The following is a 21,353-nucleotide window of genomic DNA, read 5'->3' on the forward strand; positions in this document are numbered from 1 at the left end:
GGTAGAAATTCCTTTTTTGTTGTTGTTGTTGTTGAGACGGAGTCTCACTCTGTCACCCAGGCTGGAGTGCGGTGGCGCGATCTCGGCTCACTGCAAGCTCCGCCTCCCGGGTTCACGCCATTCTCCTGCCTCAGCCTCCTGAGCAGCTGGGACTACAGGCACCAGCCACCTCACCTGGCTAATTTTTTCTGCATTTTTAGTAGAGATGGGGTTTCACCAGGTTAACCAGTATGGTCTCGATCCCCTGACCTCGTGATCCGCCCGCCCCGGCCTCCCAAAGTGCTGGGATTACAGGCTTGAGCCGCCGCGCCCGGCCGGAGTTAGAAATTCCTAAAGGCGACCCTGGAGACTCCTTTGTCCCCAAAATTAGAACATGGGTGGGAGACACACACAGAAAGTGCCATTGTGCCCCGAGCTTGGCGTCTCCGGGAGCCGATGCCGACAGTTCTGCTTTCCAAAGGCCTGGGTTGTCTCGGAATGAGATTCCACTCTGCTCAGCAGAAGCCCTGCTCAGCCCAAGGGTGTTGCTCAACTGTTTCGGCCTGTCCTTCCTGACCTCATTTCCCTCTCGGGGGTCTGTTCTCAAGGAGCCGGCACTGGAGCCCTCATCAGAGGCCTCACGGGACAGGGGAATGCCCACGGAGCTCCCTCCAGCCCTGGGGGAGGGGGAAAGAGACGACTTAGAAGGAGGGCTGGCCCCGCAGCCAGAGGGTGTGGGTGTGAAGGGTGGGTGTCAGCACATGCCCTCAGATGAGGAACAGTGACGTAGCAGCTTCTTGGGGCCTCTAGACCGAGGGTTGGCAAACTTTTTCCATAAAGGGCCAGACAGTAGACTTTTTTTTTTTTTGAGTCAGTCTCGCTCTGTCACCCAGGCTGGAGTGCAGTGGTACAATCTCAGCTCCCTGCAACCTCCGCTTCCCGGGTTCAAGCGATTCTCCTGCCTCAGCCTCCTGAGTAGCTGGGATTACAGGCACCCGCCACCACGTCTGGCTAATTTTCGCATTTTTAGTGGAGACGAGGTTTCACCATGTTGGCCAGGCTGGTCTCAAACTCACGAGCTCAGGTGATCCACCCGCCTTCAGCTTCCCAAAGTGCTGGGATTACAGGCGTGAGCTACTGTGCCTGGCCTTTACAAGCCATATGGTCTCTGTCACAACTGCGTAACTCTCCTGCTATAGCACAAAAGCAGCCACAGACAGGAGCAAACAGGCACAGCTCTGCCCCATGAAGCTTTGTTTACAAAAACAGGCGGTGGTCTGGGTTTGGCCTGGCAATGGTGGTTTGCTGACCCCTGCTCTAGCTGAAAAAATGAAAACCCTGAAGAACAAACCAGCAGCCTCCCTTAGACAGACCTCTCATAGCCAAACACTTTAAATGGTGATCAGGTCACTCTCTTGCCTGGTCACTATCTAGCCTCTGTAGCTTTTTGTCTCCAGTGGGAGAGCGAAGAGTGAATAGAAACGCTCCTGCCACAGTGGTTTGTGTGGGTTTTTTTTTCTTTTTGAGATGGAATCTGACTCTGCCACCCAGGCTGGAGTGCAGTGGTGCGATCTCAGCTCACTGCAACCTCTGCCTCCCGGGTTCAAGCAATTCTCCCGCCTCAGCCTCCCGAGTAGCTGGAATTACAGGTGCCCACCACCATCCCAGGCTAATTTTTGTATGTTTAGTACAGATGGGGTTTCACCATGTTGGCCAGGCGGGTCTTGAACTCCTGGCCTCAGGTGATCCACCTGCCTCGGCCTCCCAAAGTGCTGGGATTACAGGCGTGAGTCACCGCGCCTGGCCACCACAATGGTTTTTAGCCTTCACACGGACCTGCCAGAGGCCAGTGAAAGTAATGGACCCTCCCCTCCAGAAAGACACAGCTGAGAGCGGCACCTACACACGATTTGTTGGCACGGAATTTCAAGGGTGTGCACAGCCCTCCTGAAACTTACTCAGGGACCATGTAGAGACCTGAAAACCCCAGGGTAAGATCTCTTGCTCACTCGGGAACAACACTAGTTTCTCTGTATTTGAAAGAGCTCTTACAAGTCACTAAATACTAATAATAATAAAATCAAGAGCACCGTAGAAAAATAGACAAATGACACAAAGAAGCAATTCACAGAAGAAATGGAAATGACCAATGAAGAGGAGAAAAGACGCTCTGTCTCACTAATAATGAAATACATTTTAAAAACGGTATATCATGTTTCATCGGATCAGAGTGGCTATGTTTGAAAGATGAATGACATGGCACTGGAAGGGACATGGAGGAAAAGGCACTCGTGTGCACGCTGGTGGGCTTGGGGTGGCAGGCAGCCTCTTTTTTTTGAGAGACTGAGTTTCACTCTTGTTGTCCAGGCTGGAGTGCAGTGGCGCAATCTCGACTCGCTGCAACCTCTGCCCCCCGGGTTCAAGCGATTCTCCTGCCTCAGCCTCCAGAGTAGCTGGGATTACAGGCACCTGCCACCACGCCTGGCTAATTTTTGTATTTTTAGTAGAGACAGGGTTTCGCCTTGTTGACCGGACTGGTCTCGAACTCCTGACCTCAGGTGATCTGCCTGCCTCAGCCTCCCAAAGTGCTGGGATTACAGGCGTGAGCCACAGCGCCAGGCCAGATGACCTTTTTAGAAGGCTATTTAACAGTACATATTAAATTTTAAAATATGCTAATCCTGTGGCCCAGCACTTCCACTGCCAGGAACTTATTTTACAGAAATACATGTACAGGGATGTTAACTTCAGCAGCATTCATAAATTGGAAAAATTGGAAACCAAGCCAAAAGTCCATTAGTAGGAAACTGATTGAATAAATGATGGTCCATCTATATTAAAGAATAATACAGAAATGCTTAATAATAAGGCAGATCTCTAAGTACTGACAGAAAATGATGTAAAAGATACATTAAGGGAGGTCGGGCGCGGTGGCTCACGCCTGTAATCCCAGCACTTTGGGAGGCCAAGGCGGGCGGATCACGAGGTCAGGAGATCGAGACCATCCTGGCTAACACGATGAAACCCTGTCTCTACAAAAAACACAAAAACTTAGCCGGACGTGGCAGCGGGCACCTGTGGTCCCAGCTGCTTGGGAGGCTGAGGCAGGAAAATGGCGTGAACCCGGGAGGCGGAGTTTGCAGTGAGCCAAGATTGCGCCACTGCACTCCAGCCTGGGTGACAGAGGGAGACTCCGTCTCAAAAAAAAAAAAAAAAAAAAAGATACATTAAGAGAAAAGGCAAGTTACCACAGTTCTTTTTTTTTTTTTTTTTAACAAAAAGAATAACGCTGGTATATGCACATCTTTTAAATAATGAAGAAACATATTTCAAACTGAAGACAGGCTTATAGAATTTTTTTTTTTTTGAGGCGGAGTCTCACTCTGTCACCCAGGCTGGAGTGCAGTGGCACGATCTCGGCTCCCGGCAAGCTCTGCCTCCCAGGTTCACGCCATTCTCCTGCCTCAGCCTCCCCAGTAGCTGGGACTACAGGTGCCGCCACCACACCCCGCTAGTTTTTTTGTATTTTTTTTTAGTAGAGACGGAGTTTCACCATGTTAGCCAGGATGGTCTCGATCTCCTGACCTCGTGATCCGCCCGTCTCGGCCTCCCAAAGTGCTGGGATTACAGGCTTGAGCCACCGCGCCCGGCCTTTTTTTTTTTTTTTTTTTTTTAAGCGGAGTTTTGATCTTGTTGCCCAGGCTGGGGTGCAATGCCGCGGTCTCGGCTCACCGCAACCTCTACCGTCCAGGTTCAAGCGATTCTCCTGCCTCAGTCTCGCCCCTTTTTTGACTTTCTTTCAACCCCACCTTCCTTCTGCCTCCCCCACATCAAGAAGCAGCACATTTTGTGATTTCCGGAGGCTTCCAACAAGGGGGTGCTCGGTACCCCGAGGAAACATCTCGCCCAGGCGACTGTCTGTGCCTGGGCACGGAGGAAAACAAGAGGAGGAGAAGCCCAGGTGTTCCCCTGCGATTTCCATCTGGCTCTGGGCAAAGGCAAAGTTTGGGGCAGTTCCATGGGAGGCTGGTGTTCAGGCTGCCACGAGCCGAAGCTCCCAGAGACCCTGATGACAGCTGCCGAGGAAAACAGGAAAAGAAAGTGGGCGGCAGGCCAGGCGCGGTGGCTCACGCCTGTAATCCCAGCACTTTGGGAGGCCGAGACGGGCGGATCACGAGGTCAGGAGATCGAGACCATCCTGGCTAACACGGTGAAACCCCGTCTCTACTAAAAATACAAAAAATTAGCCGGGCGCGGTGGCGGGCGCCTGTAGTCCCAGCTACTCAGGAGGCTGAGGCAGGAGAATGGCCTGAACCCGGGAGGCGGAGCTTGCAGTGAGCCGAGATCGCGCCACTGCACTCCAGCCTGGGCGACAGCGTGAGACTCCGTCTCAAAAAAAAAAAAAAAAAAAAAAAAAAATACAAAAAATTAGCCGGGCAAGGCGGCGGGCGCCTGTAGTCCCAGCTACTCGGGAGGCTGAGGCAGGAGAATGGCGTGAACCCGGGAGGCGGAGCTTGCAGTGAGCTGAGATCCGGCCACTGCACTCCAGCCTGGGTGACAGAGCGAGACTCCGTCTCAAAAAAAAAAAAAAGAAAGTGGGCGGCAGTGTTTTGTCTTCCTGCCTTCCTCGGGCACATGGCTACTGAGCTGCTTCCTCAGCGTCAAAGCCCAGGTCAGAAGGCAGGGAATGTCGGCCGGGTGCGGTGGCTCACGCGGGTCATCCCAGCACTTTGGGAGGCCGAGGCAGGTGGATCACCTGAGGTCAGGAGTTCGAGACCAGCCTGACCAACATGGAGAAACCCCGTCTGTACTAAAAATACAAAAATTAGCCAGGCGTGGTGGCGGGCGCCCATAGTCCCAGCTACTCGGGAGGCTGAGGCAGGAGAATCGCTTGAACGTGGGAGGCAGAGGTTGCAGCGAGCTGAGATCACGCCACTGCACTCCAGCCTGGGCGACAGAGCAAGACTTCGTCTCAGAGACAAAAAAAAACAAAAAGGCAAGGGATTGTGAAAGCCACGCCCTGCTGCCTGTAGGGACCTCAGCCAAGGAGGCCCTGCCAGGCTCTGCTGCCAGGACACCTCATCCATAGCCCCTTTACAGTTTGGGACACCCAGGCACACACAGGCACATGGAAGGCAAGGACACAGAAACCAGTCAAAGCAGCCTCAAATTTAGAAGCGGATTACTGAACTGCAGAGCTTTAAAAAGTCCGTACTCACTGTTAATGAGGTGAAGGTCATACACATCCCACCAAAGCCATTCAGAGCCAGGGCAATGAAGATGAGCACGGAGAGAGCTATAGGGAAACGGAAAGCTCATGAGTGGAAACCCCAGCCGAGCTCCCGGGGAGCCGAGACCAGCCCAGAGTCCTGGGCGGTGCAGGCTGCCAGTAAATCCAGTAAATGCAGGCCGGGGTTAGTACCTGACATCTGGGGAGTGGAAGTGACCCTTTCTCACCCCCTCCTCTAGCCTACTTCTTTTTCTTTTTTCTTTTTTAATTGAGATGGAGTTTTGCTCTTGTCACCCAGGGTGGAGTGTAGTGGCACCATCTTGGCTCACTGCAACCTCTGACTCCCGGGTTCAAGTGATTCTCCTCCCTCAGCCTCCCAAGTAGCTGGGATTACAGGCATGCACCACCATGCCCGGCTAATTTTTGTATGTCACGCCATGTTGGCCAGGCTGGTCTCGAACTCCTGGCCTCAGGTGATCTCCCCGTCTTAGCCTCCCAAAGTGCTAAGATTACAGGCGTGAGCCAGCACGCCCGGCCTCCTCTTGCCTATTTCACAGAGCTTGGGCTCTTGCAAAAGGTGCACACCTATCTTCTTTTCTCCAATTAATAGTAGCAGTGTCCAGGCAGTGACTCACGCCTAGAAATCCAACACTTTGGGAGGCTGAAGCAGGAGAATTGCTTGAGCCCAGGGGTTCTAGAACAGCCGGGAGGCCGGGCACAGTGGCTCATGCCTGTAATCCCAGCACTTTGGGAGGCCGAGGCAGGCGCATCACCTGAGGTCAGGAGTTCAAGACCAGCCTGACCAACATGGAGAAACCCCATCTCTACTAAAAATACAAAATTAGCCGGGCGTGGTGGCGCATGCCTGTAATCCCAGCTACTCCAGAGGCTGAGGTAGGAGAATGGCTTGAACCTGGGAGGCGGAGGTTGCTGTGAGCCGAGATGGCGCCATTGCACTCCAGCCTGGGAAACAAGAGCAAAACTCGCTTCAAAAAAAAAAAAAGAACAGCCCAGGCAACAAAGTGAGACCTCACCTCTAAAAAAAAAAAAAAAATTAAAAATTAGCCAGGTGTGGGTGTGCGTGCCTGCAGTCCCAGCTACTCTGGAGGCTGAAGTGGGACGATCACTTGAGCCCGGGAGGTCCAGGATGCAGTAAGCTGTGACTGCACCACTGCACTCCAGCCTGGGTGACAGAGAGAGACCCTGTCTCTAAAACAAAACAAAACAAAACAACAACAAAAACAAACATTAGCAGCAAGCAGGAGGCCTAAAGAAGCTACTTCACCAAAATCAAAAGTATAGGTTCCTGAAAATCAGTAGATGAGCCTGGCTAAGATTTTGGTGAAACTCAAGTCCTTTTTCGGTGTTTGCGCTACAAGTCCTTAAAACAATGGCTCCACCGGAACAGGGTTGTGGACCAGGTGGCTTCTAAGCCATCCTTCATGCTTTGGCCCACGCTGCCTGGAGGGGACTCGGCTCGTGACTTCTGTACACACCGAGGACCAGGCCCCTGCAGCCGGCCTGCTTTTTAGAACTTGCCTCTCGGGTTGGCATCAGTGAAGGACTGGCTTGGTTTGGTGATGAGGTGGAAGTTGCTCATACCCTGGACTCCTGTCCATGGTGGCTGCTCTCTGATCCCCCGTCCGTTTGAGATAAGTAACTGAGTAGAGGCCTAACAGGTGTCCCCTCTAACTTGAGCAGCGAACAGCAGGCCCAGGACAGTGTCCAAGAGCAGGTGGGCCTGGGAGCAGCTCGGGGCACTCTTTCCCCAGTCCCTGACGAAAGATGAAGGAAGGGCACACTCACTGTTTGGGTTACTGGCTCCATATGCAATCAGCAAGCAGGAAACCGCGAAGCAGGCGCTAAAAGCAAGCAGAAACAGAATGTTATTGACCATTATGACTTTATTCCGTGTTATTGTTTTTTTTTGTTGTTTTCGGTTTTTCTTGAGACGGAGCTGCTCGCTCTGTCTCCCAGGCTGTAGTGCAGTGGCGCGATCTCGGCTCACTGCAAGCTCCGCCTCCCAGGTTCACGCCATTCTCCCGCCTCAGCCTCCCGAGTATCTGGGACTACAGGTGCCCACCACCACACCTGACTAACTTTTGTATTTTTAGTAGAGATGGGGTTTCACCCTGTTAGCCAGAATGGTCTCGATCTCCTGACCTTGTGATCCGCCCACCTCGGCCTCCCAAAGTGCTGGGATTACAGGTGTAAGCCACTGCGCCTGGCCTTTTTCTGGTTTTTCTTGAGACGGAGCCTCACTCTGTCGCCCAGGCTGGAGTGCAATGGCGCGATCTTGGCTCACTGCAAGCTCTGCCTCCCAGGTTCAAGCATTTCTCCTGCCTTAGTCTCCCGAGTAGCTGGGATATTACAGGTGCGTGCCACCACGCCTGGCTAATTTTTGTATTTTTAGTGGAGACGGAGTTTTGCCATGTTGGCCAGGCTGGTCTCGAACTCCTGGCCTCAGGTGATCCGCCCACCTCTGCCTCCCAAAATGCTGGGATTAAAGGCATGAGCCACCATGGCCAGCCCATTTTCATTTTTGTGTATGTATTATAAAGCACATTAAGAATGCCATAGGAGGCTGGGAGCCACTGCACTCCAGCTGCAGTTGCTTGAGCAACAAGAGCAAAACTCCATCTCAAAAGAAAAAAAAAAGAATGGCATAGGGGCCGGGCACAATGGTTCACGCCTATAATCCCAGCGCTTTGGGAGGCCGAGACGGGTGGATCACCTGAGGCCAGGAGTTCGAAACCAGCCTGGCCAACATGGTAAAACCCTGTCTCTATTAAAAATACAAAAATTAGCTGGGTATGGTGGCAGGCACCTGTAATCCCAGCTACTCGAGAGGGTGAGACAGGAGAATTGCTTGAACTGCGGAGGCAGAGGTTGCGGTGAGCCAAGATCATGCCGCTACACTCCAGCCTGAGTGACAGAGCAAGACTCTATCTTGAAAAAAAAAAAAAAAAAGGCACAGATATACATCATTTAGAATTCGATGTGCTTATTATATTGGGGGTACGTGTTGAAAATATTTTTTCTGGTGGAGGTATAAGGTCAAACGGGCTGTAGAAACCAGTGTTTTTTTTTTTTTTTTTCTCATCAGATGAATACTGTGCCAGCCTCGTAAGAAGGTTTGAGGGAAGCATGTCTCACACATGAGAGTGAAACCCCAATTATTACGCTTATGAACTACAAAGGGATCAGAAACCCATGTTCTTAGTGACAAGCAACTCCAGATCCCCCGGGCGGCCTGGAGCCTGGTGCTTTTCTTTTTTTTTTTTTTTTTGAGACGGAGTCTTGCTCTGTCGCCCAGCCCAGGCTGGAGTGCAGTGGCGCGATCTCGGCTCACTGCAAGCTCCGCCTCCCGGGTTCACGCCATTCTCCTGCCTCAGCCTCCCGAGTAGCTGGGACTACAGGCGCCCACAACCGCGCCCGGCTAATTTTTTGTATTTTTAGTAGAGACGAGGTTTCACTGTGGTCTCGATCTCCTGACCTTGTGATCCGCCCGCCTCGGCCTCCCAAAGTGCTGGGATTACAGGCGTGAGCCACCGCGCCCGGCCCATAATTCTTTTTTTTTTTTTTTTGCTTTTTTTTTTGCTTTTCTTATTGAGTACTGGAGCGTGGCGAGGACCACAGTACCTGCTGATTCGGTGGCGGATGGGGAAGGAACTCCATTCTGGATGGGCCTTCAGGGAGCTCCACAGTATACCTGATAGCAGGTATGACCAGGATACCCTTCCATGGGGAACTCAGCCCAGGGGGTCCACCTGCCCACTCCCTGCCCCCCAAGGGACCCGCACTGACCTGCCCAGCAACCTGAGCTTCCTCGGGCCATACTTGTCCATGACGATACCCAGGGGTAGGGTGATGGCACTGAGCAGAAAGGAGCCCACGGTGAAGGCCAAATTTAGCATCTCGTCCTGGGCCTGGCAGCTGAGCCAGCCGTTCATCCAGCTCACCTCCTCGTGCCCCGGCTCTGCTGTGCTGTCCACTGTGCCATTGGTGACATTCTCTGTGTGAAGAGGGAAGGAAACCCTGACCTCGGGGTCAAGACAGGGATTCCCAAAGATCAGAGGGGCAGGTGCCCATTCGGAGTGCCCCAGTGGGAATGCCAGGGCTGGCTGGGGGCCTCTCGAGGGCTCAGGCTACCCCACAGCGGGCTTGGATGGCCATTTGGCTCAAGTCCCCTGGAGTGAAAACAGGTTCTTAACTTTTGAGGGGTAACTTTTGTGGACCCTTTTAAGAATCCAATAAAGACCTCCCCAGAAAATGCACACCAAAGTTTATCCACAGTTTCAGGAGCTTCACGTGTCCCTTGAAGAGCAACGAAGCCCAGGCTGAGAGTCCCATCCGCCACCCCAGAACAGCAGACCTCAGGGTCCCGCCCTGGCTGTGTGGCCCCAGGCTGGTGAGAACCGGCTCACGGCAGCTGTGTCCACGGGGACAGACTGAAGCCAGCATGGAGGCAGGCCCCAGACCACTTGGGAAGGAGAAGCACCGGCCTCATCCCGATAGCCTAGTTCTCGTCTGTCAGTGTGTGGAGACTGGGGCGCCTCCTTCAATGGGAAGTCCAGCTGCCTTCTCAAACGTGGGACGGATGCCACTTTCTCACCTTCTCCCCCTGATATTTTCTTTGTCTTTCTTTTTTTGTCTTTTCTTTTTTTTTTGAGACGGAGTCTCACTCTGTTGCCCAGGCTGGAGTGTAGTAGCATGATCTCGGCTCACTGCAACCTCCGCCTCCTGGGTTCAAGCAATTCTCTTGCCTCAGCCTCCCGAGTAGCTGGGACTACAGGCGCCCGACACCACGCCCAGCTAATTTTTTTCTATTTTTTTTAGTAGAGACGGGGTTTCACCATGTTAGCCAGGATGGTCTCGATCTCCTGACCTCGTGATCTGCCTGCCTCGGCCTCCCAAAGTGCTGGGATTACAGGCATGAACCATCGCGCCCAGCCTCTTTTTTTTTTTTTTTTTTTGAGACGGAGTCTCACTCTGTTGCCCAGGCTGGAGTGTAGTAGCATGATCTCGGCTCACTGCAACCTCCGCCTCCTGGGTTCAAGCAATTCTCCTGCCTCAGCCTCCCGAGTAGCTGAGATTACAGGCACATGCCACCACACCTGGCTAATTTTTGTATTTTTAGTAGAGATGGGGTTTCACCATGTTGCCCAGGCTGGTCTCAAACTCCTGACCTCAGGTGATCCGCCCGCCTCTGCCTCCCAAAGTGCTGGGATTACAGGTGTGAGCTGCCGCGCCCGGCCGAGATGCACCTTTCTTATTTTCCTTGCCGGGGTCATTGTGATGCCATCCCGTGACCTCGGGTGCTGCGTCTGCTGTGTCTGCCACACCCAGCCCTTAATGGCCCCCTCCAAAGTCCACCCAGCACCAAAACAACACAAAAAGGCAGAGAAAAGTGCTGTGGCGGCTGAACACCGGAGGGTGGAGTACGGGCTGGGAACGTGGCTGAGGAGCTCTCCGGGCCGGGACTGCTAGTTAAGAGATGCTGACTAATCCTGCAGAAAACAGGAGCCGACTTTGATTAGACGCGAGGTCACACTGGGAGAGTCAAGGAAACGCTTTTCTTCCGATAACTGCCTGCCTTCCAGTTGCAGCCCTCTGGCGCCAGGGCTGTAGAGCTGAGGTTTGCAAAGGCTTGCTCAGGCCTCTCGGGGCTCCTCCAAGGTCACTGGAAAGGATGCACACGGGTGGAATCATGCCTCATGCCGACGTGTGACCGGGGAGGCTCGCCGGGGCCGTGTGGATGAAGAGCGTGGAACTGGAATCTGGCTTCGAGCTTCCTGTTTTGGTTCCTCCACTTTCTTTTTTTTTTTTTTTTGAGACGGAGTCTCGCTGTGTCTCCCAGGCTGGAGTGCAGTGGCGTGATCTCGGCTCACTGCAAGCTCCGCCTCCCGGGTTCACGCCATTCTCCCGCCTCAGCCTCCCAAGTAGCTGAGACTACAGGCGCCCGCCACCACGCCCGGCTAGTTTTTTTTTGTATTTTTTTTAGTAGAGACGGGGTTTCACCATGTTAGCCAGGATAGTCTCGATTTCCTGACCTCGTGATCCACCCGCCTCGGCCTCCCAAAGTGCTGGGATTACAGGCTTGAGCCACTGCGCCCGGCCGGTTCCTCCACTTTCTACCTGCATCACCTTGCTCTAGCTCAGTTTCCTTGTCTATAAAATGGACACCCTAGAATAATAAGATCCACCTCCTAGAGTTTGGGGGAAGATCAATGAGAAAATCCGGAAAACTTTCTGGAGCTCACCCAGGCATAGAAAGCACTCAATAGCGCATCGCTGCCAGTTGCTGCTGTTCTCGTGGCTATGATGATCATGGCTGCTACTGGAGGCTCCGGATGGGAATCAGGGCACGACCAGCTGGCACACAGCCGGACGCAGTGGCTGCACACGGGGAGCACAGTCCCGTCAGCGTGTGCGGAAGCGCAAAGACACGTCTAATCCCCCACTGGGCTGTGAGCCCTGAGAGGCAGGGTCTGCATTGTGGTCACTTCTGTGTCCCCAGCATCTCAACCAGGTCTTGGCCTACAATAGCTGTTTACGGAATGAATAGAAGCAAGAGGGCCAGGTGTGGGGGCTCACGCCTGTAATCCCAACACTTTGGGAGGCAGAGGTGGGTGGATCACCTGAGGTCAGGAGTTCAACACCAGCCTGGCCAACATGGTGAAGCCCCGTCTCTACTAAAAATACAAAAATTAGCCGGGCGTGGTGGTGGGTGCCTGTCATCCCAGCTACTCAGGAGGCTGAGGCAAGCGAATCATTGAACCTGGGGGACAGAGGTTGCAGTGAGCCAAGATCACACCATTGCACCCCAGCCTGGGCAAAAGAGTGAGACTCCATCTCAAAACAACAACAACAACAACAAACAAATAAAAAAACAGAATCAGGCCAGGCGCAGTGGCTCAGTCTGTAACCCCAGCCCTTTGGGAGGCCAAGACGTGTGGCTCACCTGAGGTCAGGAGTTTGAGACCAGCCTGGCCAACACGGTGAAACCCCGTCTCTACTAAAAATACAAAAATTAGCCGGGCGTGGTGGCACACACCTGTAATCCCAGGTACTCGGGAGGCTGAGGCAGGAGAATCGCTTGAACCCGGGAGGCGGAGGTTGCGGTGAGCCGAGATCGTGCCACTGCACTCCAGCCTGGGCCACAGAGTGAGACTCTGTCTCCAAACAAACAAACAACAACCAAAAAGTCTTAAATTGATTAGAGATCTGGTCACCCCTTTAACTACATAGGGGAGAGGCAAGGGTATCTGTCCTTCCCATCTTTTACCCTGCAGCCACGACACACAGGGGCAAGGACCTTGCACTCTAGACCACCAGCCTTCTCCCCTTAAACAAATCCCTGCCGCTGGGGCCACCAGGCCCTCTGCCCGGCCGCTTGCCTCCAGGCAGCCCTGTCCAGCAACAGATGCACCTGGGGTGGGGGAAGTGAGCAGCTTCCCCTTCTGCTTGGGGAGAGTCTCCCTGCTGCTGGAGGGAACGAAGCCCTTGGTGAGCCCAGAAGCTCTGTTGACAGTAAACAGCAGCACCACCGTCACCGCTCCAGCAGATGCCTAAACACAGACACACCCAGGCTGTTCCCCTCCCTCTGCTCCCACCTGGGCCACTGTGGCCCAGGAGAGAGACAAACAGATTAAGCGCCCAGGAAGTGCCACGGCGTGGGGCGGTCCTCTGCTCCCAGCCTAGAGCTTGACCCCGGGCCAGCCTGGTCTGCTTATTCCCGGCCAGCCTGCTCTGCTCCTCACCTGCACCTGTTTATGAAATGGACGCCTCCTCAGGGGCGGCCAGAAGTGGCCCAGCCCAGGCCGGACAGAGAAGGTGAACAGAGAAGACAGGCAAGAGTTGGTGTGGCCAGTGAGTGCCCAGAACAGGAACAGGGCTGCTTAGGAGGAGACCCAGGGCCAGGGCGGAGGAACCCTGTTCAGCCTCGCTCACAGGAGACGCACAAGATCTTCACAGAGGAATCAGGGAGAAAAGAGGGTGCTGTGGCTCTCTCGGGCTCCCCCAAGTCAAATAGGAGTCTCCCCACACCCCGGGAGACAAAGGGAGGGGGCCTCCAAGATGATGCTTGAGGGGGCCAAGGAGTACCTGGCTTGAGGTTCCCTCTAAATTCCTGAGCTTCCCCCTTCCCTGACTGGCTGCTTTCTGAGCCCCCCGCTCCAGGGTGCGGGCCCCTGGACAGCCCACCGATGGCCCCTGCCCAGGATCTCCCGGCTCTTAAATCCTTAGTCTATCCGGCAACAGGAAGCAGCATCTCAGTCCTCAGTCCGGCAGGGGAGATATAGGTGAGAGGTCAGTTCAGACACAGAGCAAACAACAGACAGGAGGGCACGGACAGGCAGAGGCCGTCCTGGGCTGACCAGAGCCTGGCTCCCGAGCAGTGGGCCCAGCAGCGGCTGCCATGTGCACAGTGCCAGTGTGTGCCAGCTGCCACGCTCAGTGGGTGTGCCCACGCCCACCCCATATTCCCCATGAGGATACTGTGAGAGTGTCCCTGAGGGCTGCTCAGAGCGGGGAAGTCAGTTGCCGAAGGTCTCATGACTCCAGGCTGTCAGACCCCGAAGCTCCCGCTCTTACCCTTCGAGCTATGCCGAGGCTGGTCTGCCTGGGTTAGAGGCTCATATCCCAGGGAGGAAATGCTGAGAGAACAGAGCCAGGAAAAGGCTGCCCCTGGTGTCGGCAACACTAGGAGGCCCTGAGTACCGCTTGGTGAGAACGGAACTAAGACTGTCCCACGAGGTCCCTGAGAGCCAGCCTAAGCTGGATGGACCTTCACGGACACCAGAAGCCAGGGGTGGCCAGCGGATGTCTGTGAGGGAAATGAGGTCACGAACCAAGGAGGGAGGCTGGGGCGGTGGGAAGAGCCAAGGCCGCCAGCTCTTCTCTGAGACGCATCCTGAGGCTGCCGGCTCCAGCCTTTAAACCTTCTTACCCATTGCTATGGAATTTTTAAAATTCCAAATAAACTGGGGGAAAAGTTTAAAAGTCACATTTACAGCAATAAACGTGAAAGGCTGGATTTAAGAAAGCTATCCAGTGGCTGTGGTGGCTCACGCCTGTAATCCCAGCACTTTGGGAGGCCGAGGCGGGCGGATCACCTGAGGTCAGGAGTTCGAGACCAGCCTGGCCAACATGGTGAAACCCTGTCTCTACTAAAAATACAAAAATTAGCCGGGTGTGGTGGTGGGTGCCTGTAATCCCAGCTATTTGGGAGGCTGAGGCAGGAGAATCACTTGAACCTGGGAGATGGAGGTTTCGGTGAGCTGAGCTCGCGCCACTGCACTCCAGCCTGGGCGACAGAGTGAGACTCCATCTCAAAAAACAATAATAAAATGAAATACAAATACAAAAAACTAGCCGGGCATGGTGGCAGGCACCTGTAATCCCAGCTACTTGGGAGGCTGAGGCAGGAGAATTGCTTTAATTCTGCCGAGAGGCAGAGGTCGCAGTGAGCTGAGACTGCGCCACTGCACTCCAGCCTGGCGACAAGAGTGAAACTCCATCCCCCACTCCCCGTCCCCCCAAAAAAAAGAGGTCCTCGAGGCGGCAGAGAAGTCTCCTGTCCACATCTGCAGCTTCACTCAGCCCATGGGGACCAAGCCTGGCCCTGCTTCCCCAAGGTGGGCGGCAGCCCCTCTGCCCTCGCAGCAACCTGTATGCCAGGGTGAGCTCGCAGCGACCTCGGTGCCAGGGTGAGAGGCTCTCTCCCACCACCACAGGCGGAGCAACTGCAGCAGTCAGGAGTATACAACTGGGGTCAGCCTTCATGCCCATGGTCAGACCGTGAGTGACTTCCTCGGGCAGAGGCCGTGACGACTTCTGGTTTCTATGCCATCCAAACATACCCAGCATGGGGCAAGCCCTCAACGACTCACACGAGGCTCTAACAGGGGAACTGGATCGTCGCCCTCCTCTACCTCCCTGACTTCCTCCTGCCTTGGGAATAAAATTCACTTTCCCCAAATGGACTCCCAGGCCCTGCAGGCCCGGCCCCTTCCCACTTCTCTCCTCTCCTCCAGGGTGTACCCTCCTCTCCTGACTCACCCCTCTTCAACCTCCAGGCTTCAGCCTGAACCCCAGAGAGGCCCTCCCACCCAGCAGGAGCCAGATCTCCGCAGCTATTCTGGCTCTTTCTTGGGGGCCCGGCTACCACCTGGAATTACACAGGTTACACAGGTGTGCGTGTGATGACTTGTTTGCTCTGGGTCCCCAGCACCGCACCTTCGTCAATGTTTACTGAATGTTTAGGTTACAAGAAAGAGGGGATTAACTATGCACATGTAGGCCTGGAGCAGTGGCTCACGCCTATAATCCCAGCAATGTGGGAGCCCGAGGCGGGTGGATCGACTGAGCCCAGGAGTTTAAGACTAGCCTGGGCAACATGGTGAAACCCCCATCTCTACAAAACATTTAAAAATTAACTGGGTGTGGTGGCTCACACCTGTAGTCCCAGCACTTTGGGAGGCTGAGGTCGGCAGGTCACTTGAGCCCAGGAGTTTTGAGACCAGCCTGAGCAACATGGTGAAACACTTATCTCTACAAAAAATTTGACCAGGCACAGTGGCTCACACCTGTAATCCCAGCGCTCTGGGAGGCCAAGGCGGGTGGATCACCTGAGGTCAGGAGTTCGAGAACAGCCTGACCAATATAGTAAAACCATAGCTCTACGAAAAAATACAAAAATTAGCCAGGTGTGGTGGCAGTCACCTGTAGTCCCAGCTACTTGGGAGGCTGAGACAGGAGAATCGCTTGAAACTGTGAGGCAGAGGTTGGAGTGAGCCAAGATCGCGCCACTGCACTCCAGCCTGGCAACAGAGTGAGACTCTGTCTCAAAAAAATAATAATAAATAAATAAAAAACTAACCAGGGCTGGGCGTGGTGGTTCACACCTGTCATCCCAGCACTTTGGGAGGCCGAGGTGAGTGGATCACCTGAGATCAGGAGTCCGAGACCAGCCTGGTCAACACGGTGAAACCCCATCTCCACTAAAAATACAAAAATTAGCTGGGCATGGTGGTGGGCACCTGTAGTCCCAGAAACAAAAACAAAAATCTAACTGGGTATGATGGCTCACGCATGTAGGCCCAGCACTTTGGAAGGCTGAGGCAGGAGGATCGCTTGAGCCCAGGAGTTTGAGATCAGCCTAGGCAACATGGCGAGACCCTGTCTCTACAAAAAAATACAAAAATTAGCTGAGTAGGGTGGCGCACACTTGTAGTCCCAGCTACTCAGGAGGCTGAGGTGGGAGGATTGCTTGAGCCCAGGAGTTAAGGCTGCAGTGAGCTGTGATCGCACCACTACATTCCGGCTTGGGCAACAGAGCAAGACCCTGTCTCAAATAAAAAAAACCATCCACAGGTAGCCGCAGCCCCCCAAGCTGACCCTGACCCTGTTGAAGTGGGGGCTACTGGATAACAGAGAAAATGAAGAAAGAGCCCAGGCGTGGGCGGTCACACTGCCATCCCAGAGGCCAAGAGGACACAGCTCTGGGAAGCCCCATGCTTCTTGGACTGAACACCCAATTGGTCTCCTGCCCTCACCAGGGGGACGAGGGAGGCATCCGGCAGCCAACACCTGGAGGATATTGTGCAAAACCCATCACCAACTTCCTGCACCCAGGTCCCCAAACCCAGCCTGCCACCTCTCCCAGCAGGCAAGGAAGAACGAACTGAGGGGCAGCCGAGAAATGAGCCGTTTCCTTCCCCCTGCCACCTCCCCAGGCTGGAACCCAACACCACGTCTGTGGCCAGATTCTGGCTGGAGTCCTGAGAAAGAGTTCCAAGAATCTTTCAACAGGTTCAGGCAAATTTTCTTTTCTTTTTTTTTTTTTTTTGAGACGGAGTCTAGCTCTGTTGCCCAGGCTGGAGTGCAGTGGCCGGATCTCAGCTCACTGCAAGCCCCGCCTCCCGGGTTCACGCCATTCTCCTGCCTCAGCCTCCCGAGTAGCTGGGAGTACAGGCGCCCGCCACCTCGCCCGGCTAATTTTTTTTGTATTTTAGTAGAGACGGGGTTTCACCGTGTTAGCCAGGATGGTCTCGATCTCCTGAACTCGTGATCCGCCCGTCTCGGCCTCCCAAAGTGCTGGGATTACAGGCTTGAGCCACCGCGCCCGGCCGCAAATTTTCTTTAGAGAACAAACCACAGCATCGTCCTAGAGTGACACGAAGCTGAGAAATTTGCATCTCATCAGCCGGACACGGCTCAGCCTTTCACAAGTCTAATTCAATACATTCAAAAAATGGCCTCACTGCTTCTCTGGAATTCAGCCATGCACCAAGTTTGAAAATATCAGACCGAAGCCGAAACCTTCACCCTAACTTCACCAGGCACTCCCAGACAAGCAATGTGTGGAGATTTCTGGCCTGAAAGAAAACTGGTTATGTGGACTCCAAGAATCAAGGAGCAGTGCGGCCAGAGAGATAAGCTGTGTGCAATCAGCAGGCTTCCCGCCCGGGACGCGGGCTCAGCAAGTTTGCCAGATAATCAGAAAAACCAAAATTAGAAGCAGGAGCAAAAGCACGGATAAGAAGTTGATGTTCAACCCACAATCCTGACCCTTCACCTTCACTTTGGTTTAGAGGAGCAACTTGTCAAGTCTGTCCAGGGCTTAAAACACCAACTCAGCACCACACTGGCACAATCTCTGGGACTCCTCCCACTTAGACAGAGGAAGAAGCCAAGGTTGAGGCAGGAATGAAGGGACCAGACCCAACTCTGCCAAAACCATACTATCAATTAAATCCGTGGACAGTCTATGAAAAAAAAAAAAAAAAAAACCACCTAGAATCCGACCTTCCCGACACCATGGTGGGTGGAAAAAAAAAACAAACACCTGCCACAACAGTTCTCTGGTCTGGGTGAGACACTAAAAGCTTTCTCTGAGGCCAGGTGCTGTGGCCCACACCTGTAATCCCAGCACTTTGGGAGGCCAAGGCAGGTGGATCACGAGGTCAGGAGATCAAGACCATCCTGGCGAACATGGTGAAACCCCATCTCTACTAAAAATACAAAAAAAATTATCTGGGCGAGGTGGCGGGCTCCTGTAGTCCCAGCTACTTGGGAGGCTGAGACAGGAGAATGGCGTGAACCCGGGAGGCAGAGCTTGCAGTGAGCCAAGATTGTGCCACTGCACTCCAGCCTGGGCGACAGAGCGAGACTCCACTCAAAAAAAAAAAAAAAAAGCTTTATCTGAGGATGATGACTTTTTTTTCTGCTTTTTTTTTTTTTTTTTTTAAACCCTGTGTCCAGCCTGAAAGAGCCCACAAGAGAGGGAAGCAGGGAGGGTCACGATCTCTAAGGGAGGAGAGGAAAGGAGAAGCAGCAGCAAACACTCCAACCTGTGCCTTTCCAGCACTGGCATTAATCTCCTAACATCTCTTGGGCAAAGCAGAAAGCTTGTTCAGGGAACAAGGTCTGACTCTTCCCAACTCCCGAGATTTCTTGCTGATGTGGGGAAAGGCCTGCCAAGAACCCTTAGGCTGTTAGGAAATATTTTTGAGTGGCTAAAGGCTAAAGGTTAGTTATTAATGATATACTTTCTGTCCTCTCCCCGCGGCCTCTGCATTCTCCTGCTTTCTCCTGCCCTGAATCTCTCCAGCTAAGCCTCCCTCCCTAGAGACTGGGACACACAGGAATCTCCGGGGCAGATCAGAGAAGGGAAACAGGGAGGCTTCCACAAAGGATTACACCCAGCATGAGCTGGTCCAAAGCTTTCTCTTCCTGCAAAGAGCTCTAGAAAGAAAAGGCCTGCTGCTGGGGACTCAGGAAGTCAAACCTGGGCTACCTCCATCTATGGGCACTGGAGCACTGGCGAGAGAGATTATGTGAGCTCAGCTATTATCAGTTACCGTTAGGATCAAGGAGGAGACAGAGGGAAACACTGCCTGTTAAGGTTGCCTAGGAAGGAAGGTAGGAAGCTAGAGGCTGGGGGCTGCTGTGGCCCTCCTGTGGGGCTGAACCTACTGCCCTGTAGTAATCAGGATCCTCCAACAAGGTATGAAGGTGTGAAGGTGTGTGTGTGTTGGATGGTGCAGACGTCATGCAGAGAAGCATCCTCAGCCTGCCTTCAGCAATTCCAGTGGCGAGGCAAAGAGGAGAGGACACGCCTAGCATCATTTCCATAAACGTTCCCTTCTCCTCTTCCCCTTCATCCTCACGGGGTTGGAAAGCCACGGAGATGTCCTCAGAGCCCCCGTCGGGAAATGCCCTTTGGAGAATCACAAGGCAGCAAAAATAGACAAGAAATTGTGTCCAGCAAGCACTTAGGAGACTCCACAACGGCCTGAGGAACGTCTAGATTCTAGATGAACCCTCCCTGGGCTGGAGGCAAGGCCACTTCCTCTCCTGCTGCACCCCCGCCCCTAAATCAGGAGTTCCTCTTTCTCACAAGCAGAGAGCAACATGTTTACTACCAGCCAAGCTATGTTCCAGGAGCGGGGAGGAGAGGAGAGGAGTCCAGCAATGTTCCTAGGGGGTGGAAGGAACACCCTGGACAGCAGGTGGGGCTCTGGGTGGATGGCAGGCCCAGGCTCTGAGGCCTTGCGCAAGACAGAAGATGGCTTTGAACCTCGATGTCTTCATCCACAAAACAGGGGCAATGACAAGTACCCGGCAGGGCTGGGTGAGGATCAGATGGGCCTTTGGATACCCGAGCGGCACTGGGCAATGCCGTGCTGTGGCATGCGAGGTCTTCACCCCCATCCCGCCCCCTCCCAAAGCCCCGGCTCCAGGAGCCCCCCGCAGCCCCAGGCGCCTGTCTCACCTGGCTTGGTACACAGGTAGGAGTAAAAGCCCTCCGACTTGAGCATGATGAGCAGCGAGCCCCAGCCCAGGAGGACTGCCGAGAAGAGGAGGTTCTCCAGCACGGCCGTGCAGGCCATCCACCAGCGGCGGCGATGGGCAGTGGCCAGGGTGGGCGCCATGGTGCGGCGCGGCGCGGCTCCGGGCTCCGACTCCGGCTCTGCACCACCTGCGCACAGACCTCGGCGTCAGCGGCCGGCCCTGCCCAGCCCCTGCGGCCGCCCCCCAGCTGCCCCGGCCGCTGCCGCAGAGCTCCGGACTGTCACTCCTCCCCGGCCGCGGGGGCCGGTGCGCGCTGCAGAGGAGGCGAACCCCAGCCCTGCCCGGACCTGGGCCACCCCGACCCCGCGGCCGGCTCGTACCGCTGCCCTCCGCTACGACAGAGCCGCCCTGGCCAGGCAGGGAGACGTCTCCTGCAGCTCACTCCAAGGTAAACTGAGGCATGGAGGCAAGAAGAGGCTAACGCATGCTGAGGGCCGTGGAACTAGTCCTGGCCTGCAGCAGGACTGACATCGCCTGGGGCCAGCATGGAACGCAGCGTAAGGTGGGCAGGGGCAGATCCGGGGGCTGCCTCTCCCTAGAACCCTGACAGGTGCCCTCCCGCCCGCGCCCGAGACCCTTCCCCAGAGCTGGTTTCTTCAACCACAAGATCAGCGCCCAGAGCTACGGAACGGCCCGCCCCGGCGCGCTCATTGGCCGGACGGCGCAGGAACTGCCGCGCCATTGGCCGCCGTCTAGGTCGCTAGGCGCTGCGGCCACGCGAACCCGGCGTGGGAGACGAGAAGCCGGTTCAAACCGGCGGCGCGAGCCAGCCCGCGACCCCCATCCCGGGCGTTCCCCCGGCAACCCGCCCGTTTCCATGGCTTTGGAGCCCCGCGCCTCCATCCCCAGCCCGCATCTGTTCGTCATCTCTTTCCTGGAGGCCCCTCATCGCTCCGTCTCTCTCCTCTTATTCCCATGTTTTCTCCCTGCGCCCCTTCGGCGGGCGCTTCTGCCCCCGCGCCCTCGCCCCGGCCGCGACCCTCGGCTCCAGCTCACCCGGCTCCTCCGGCGTGTGTCGGGCCCGCCCGTCGCCTTTTCTGCCCTCTTTTATTCCAGCCCTTTTATTCCGACCCCAAGAAGAAAACACTGCTGCCCGCTGATTGGCTGAGCGGGGCTGGAAACAGGCGTCGGCCAATCAGCAGCCAGCCCCCCGCCCGCCCCGCCGCGAGCAGAAGCCGGTTCCGGCCGGACTCTGAGACAAACAAGAGAGATGGGGGGCGGGAGGGGCCGGGGCGCTGCGGGCTCTGCCGCCTTCAACTTGACCGAGTCACGGCGCGGCCGGGAA

The 21,353-nt window shown here is 54.8% G+C and overlaps 1 protein-coding gene and 1 non-coding gene across 10 annotated transcripts in view; both read right to left on the reverse strand.

Moving 5' to 3' along the window:
- Positions 1-21,091, reverse strand: part of SLC43A2 (solute carrier family 43 member 2) — a 57,975-nt gene extending 36,884 nt beyond the window's left edge. For 4 of the 9 annotated variants that reach the window (XR_012425095.1, XR_012425094.1, XM_005582440.4 and 1 more), the window contains exons 1-5: positions 21,065-21,091; positions 19,989-20,195; positions 9,017-9,224; positions 7,016-7,071; positions 5,199-5,275 (exon numbers count right to left, since the gene is read on the reverse strand). Coding sequence is in view for 6 of the 9 variants with exons in the window: in XM_005582440.4 (XP_005582497.1) it covers positions 5,199-5,275; positions 7,016-7,071; positions 9,017-9,224; positions 19,989-20,148 (501 nt within the window). In the remaining 3 variants the exon portion in view is untranslated. Of the gene's footprint in view, positions 1-5,198; positions 5,276-7,015; positions 7,072-9,016; positions 9,225-13,804; positions 13,985-19,988; positions 20,196-20,388 lie in introns of those variants that run through there. The other 5 variants (XR_012425096.1, XM_074018183.1, XM_005582439.4 and 2 more) reach the window with 2 other exon arrangements.
- Positions 8,310-8,413, reverse strand: LOC123569649 (small nucleolar RNA U13). Its single transcript, XR_006693461.1, has one exon. It is a non-coding gene; the product is annotated as a small nucleolar RNA U13 (small nucleolar RNA).
- Positions 21,092-21,353: the final 262 nt, after the last annotated feature.

The sequence above is a fragment of the Macaca fascicularis genome, chromosome 16 (assembly GCF_037993035.2).
Source record: "Macaca fascicularis isolate 582-1 chromosome 16, T2T-MFA8v1.1".
Taxonomy (NCBI): domain Eukaryota; kingdom Metazoa; phylum Chordata; class Mammalia; order Primates; family Cercopithecidae; genus Macaca; species Macaca fascicularis.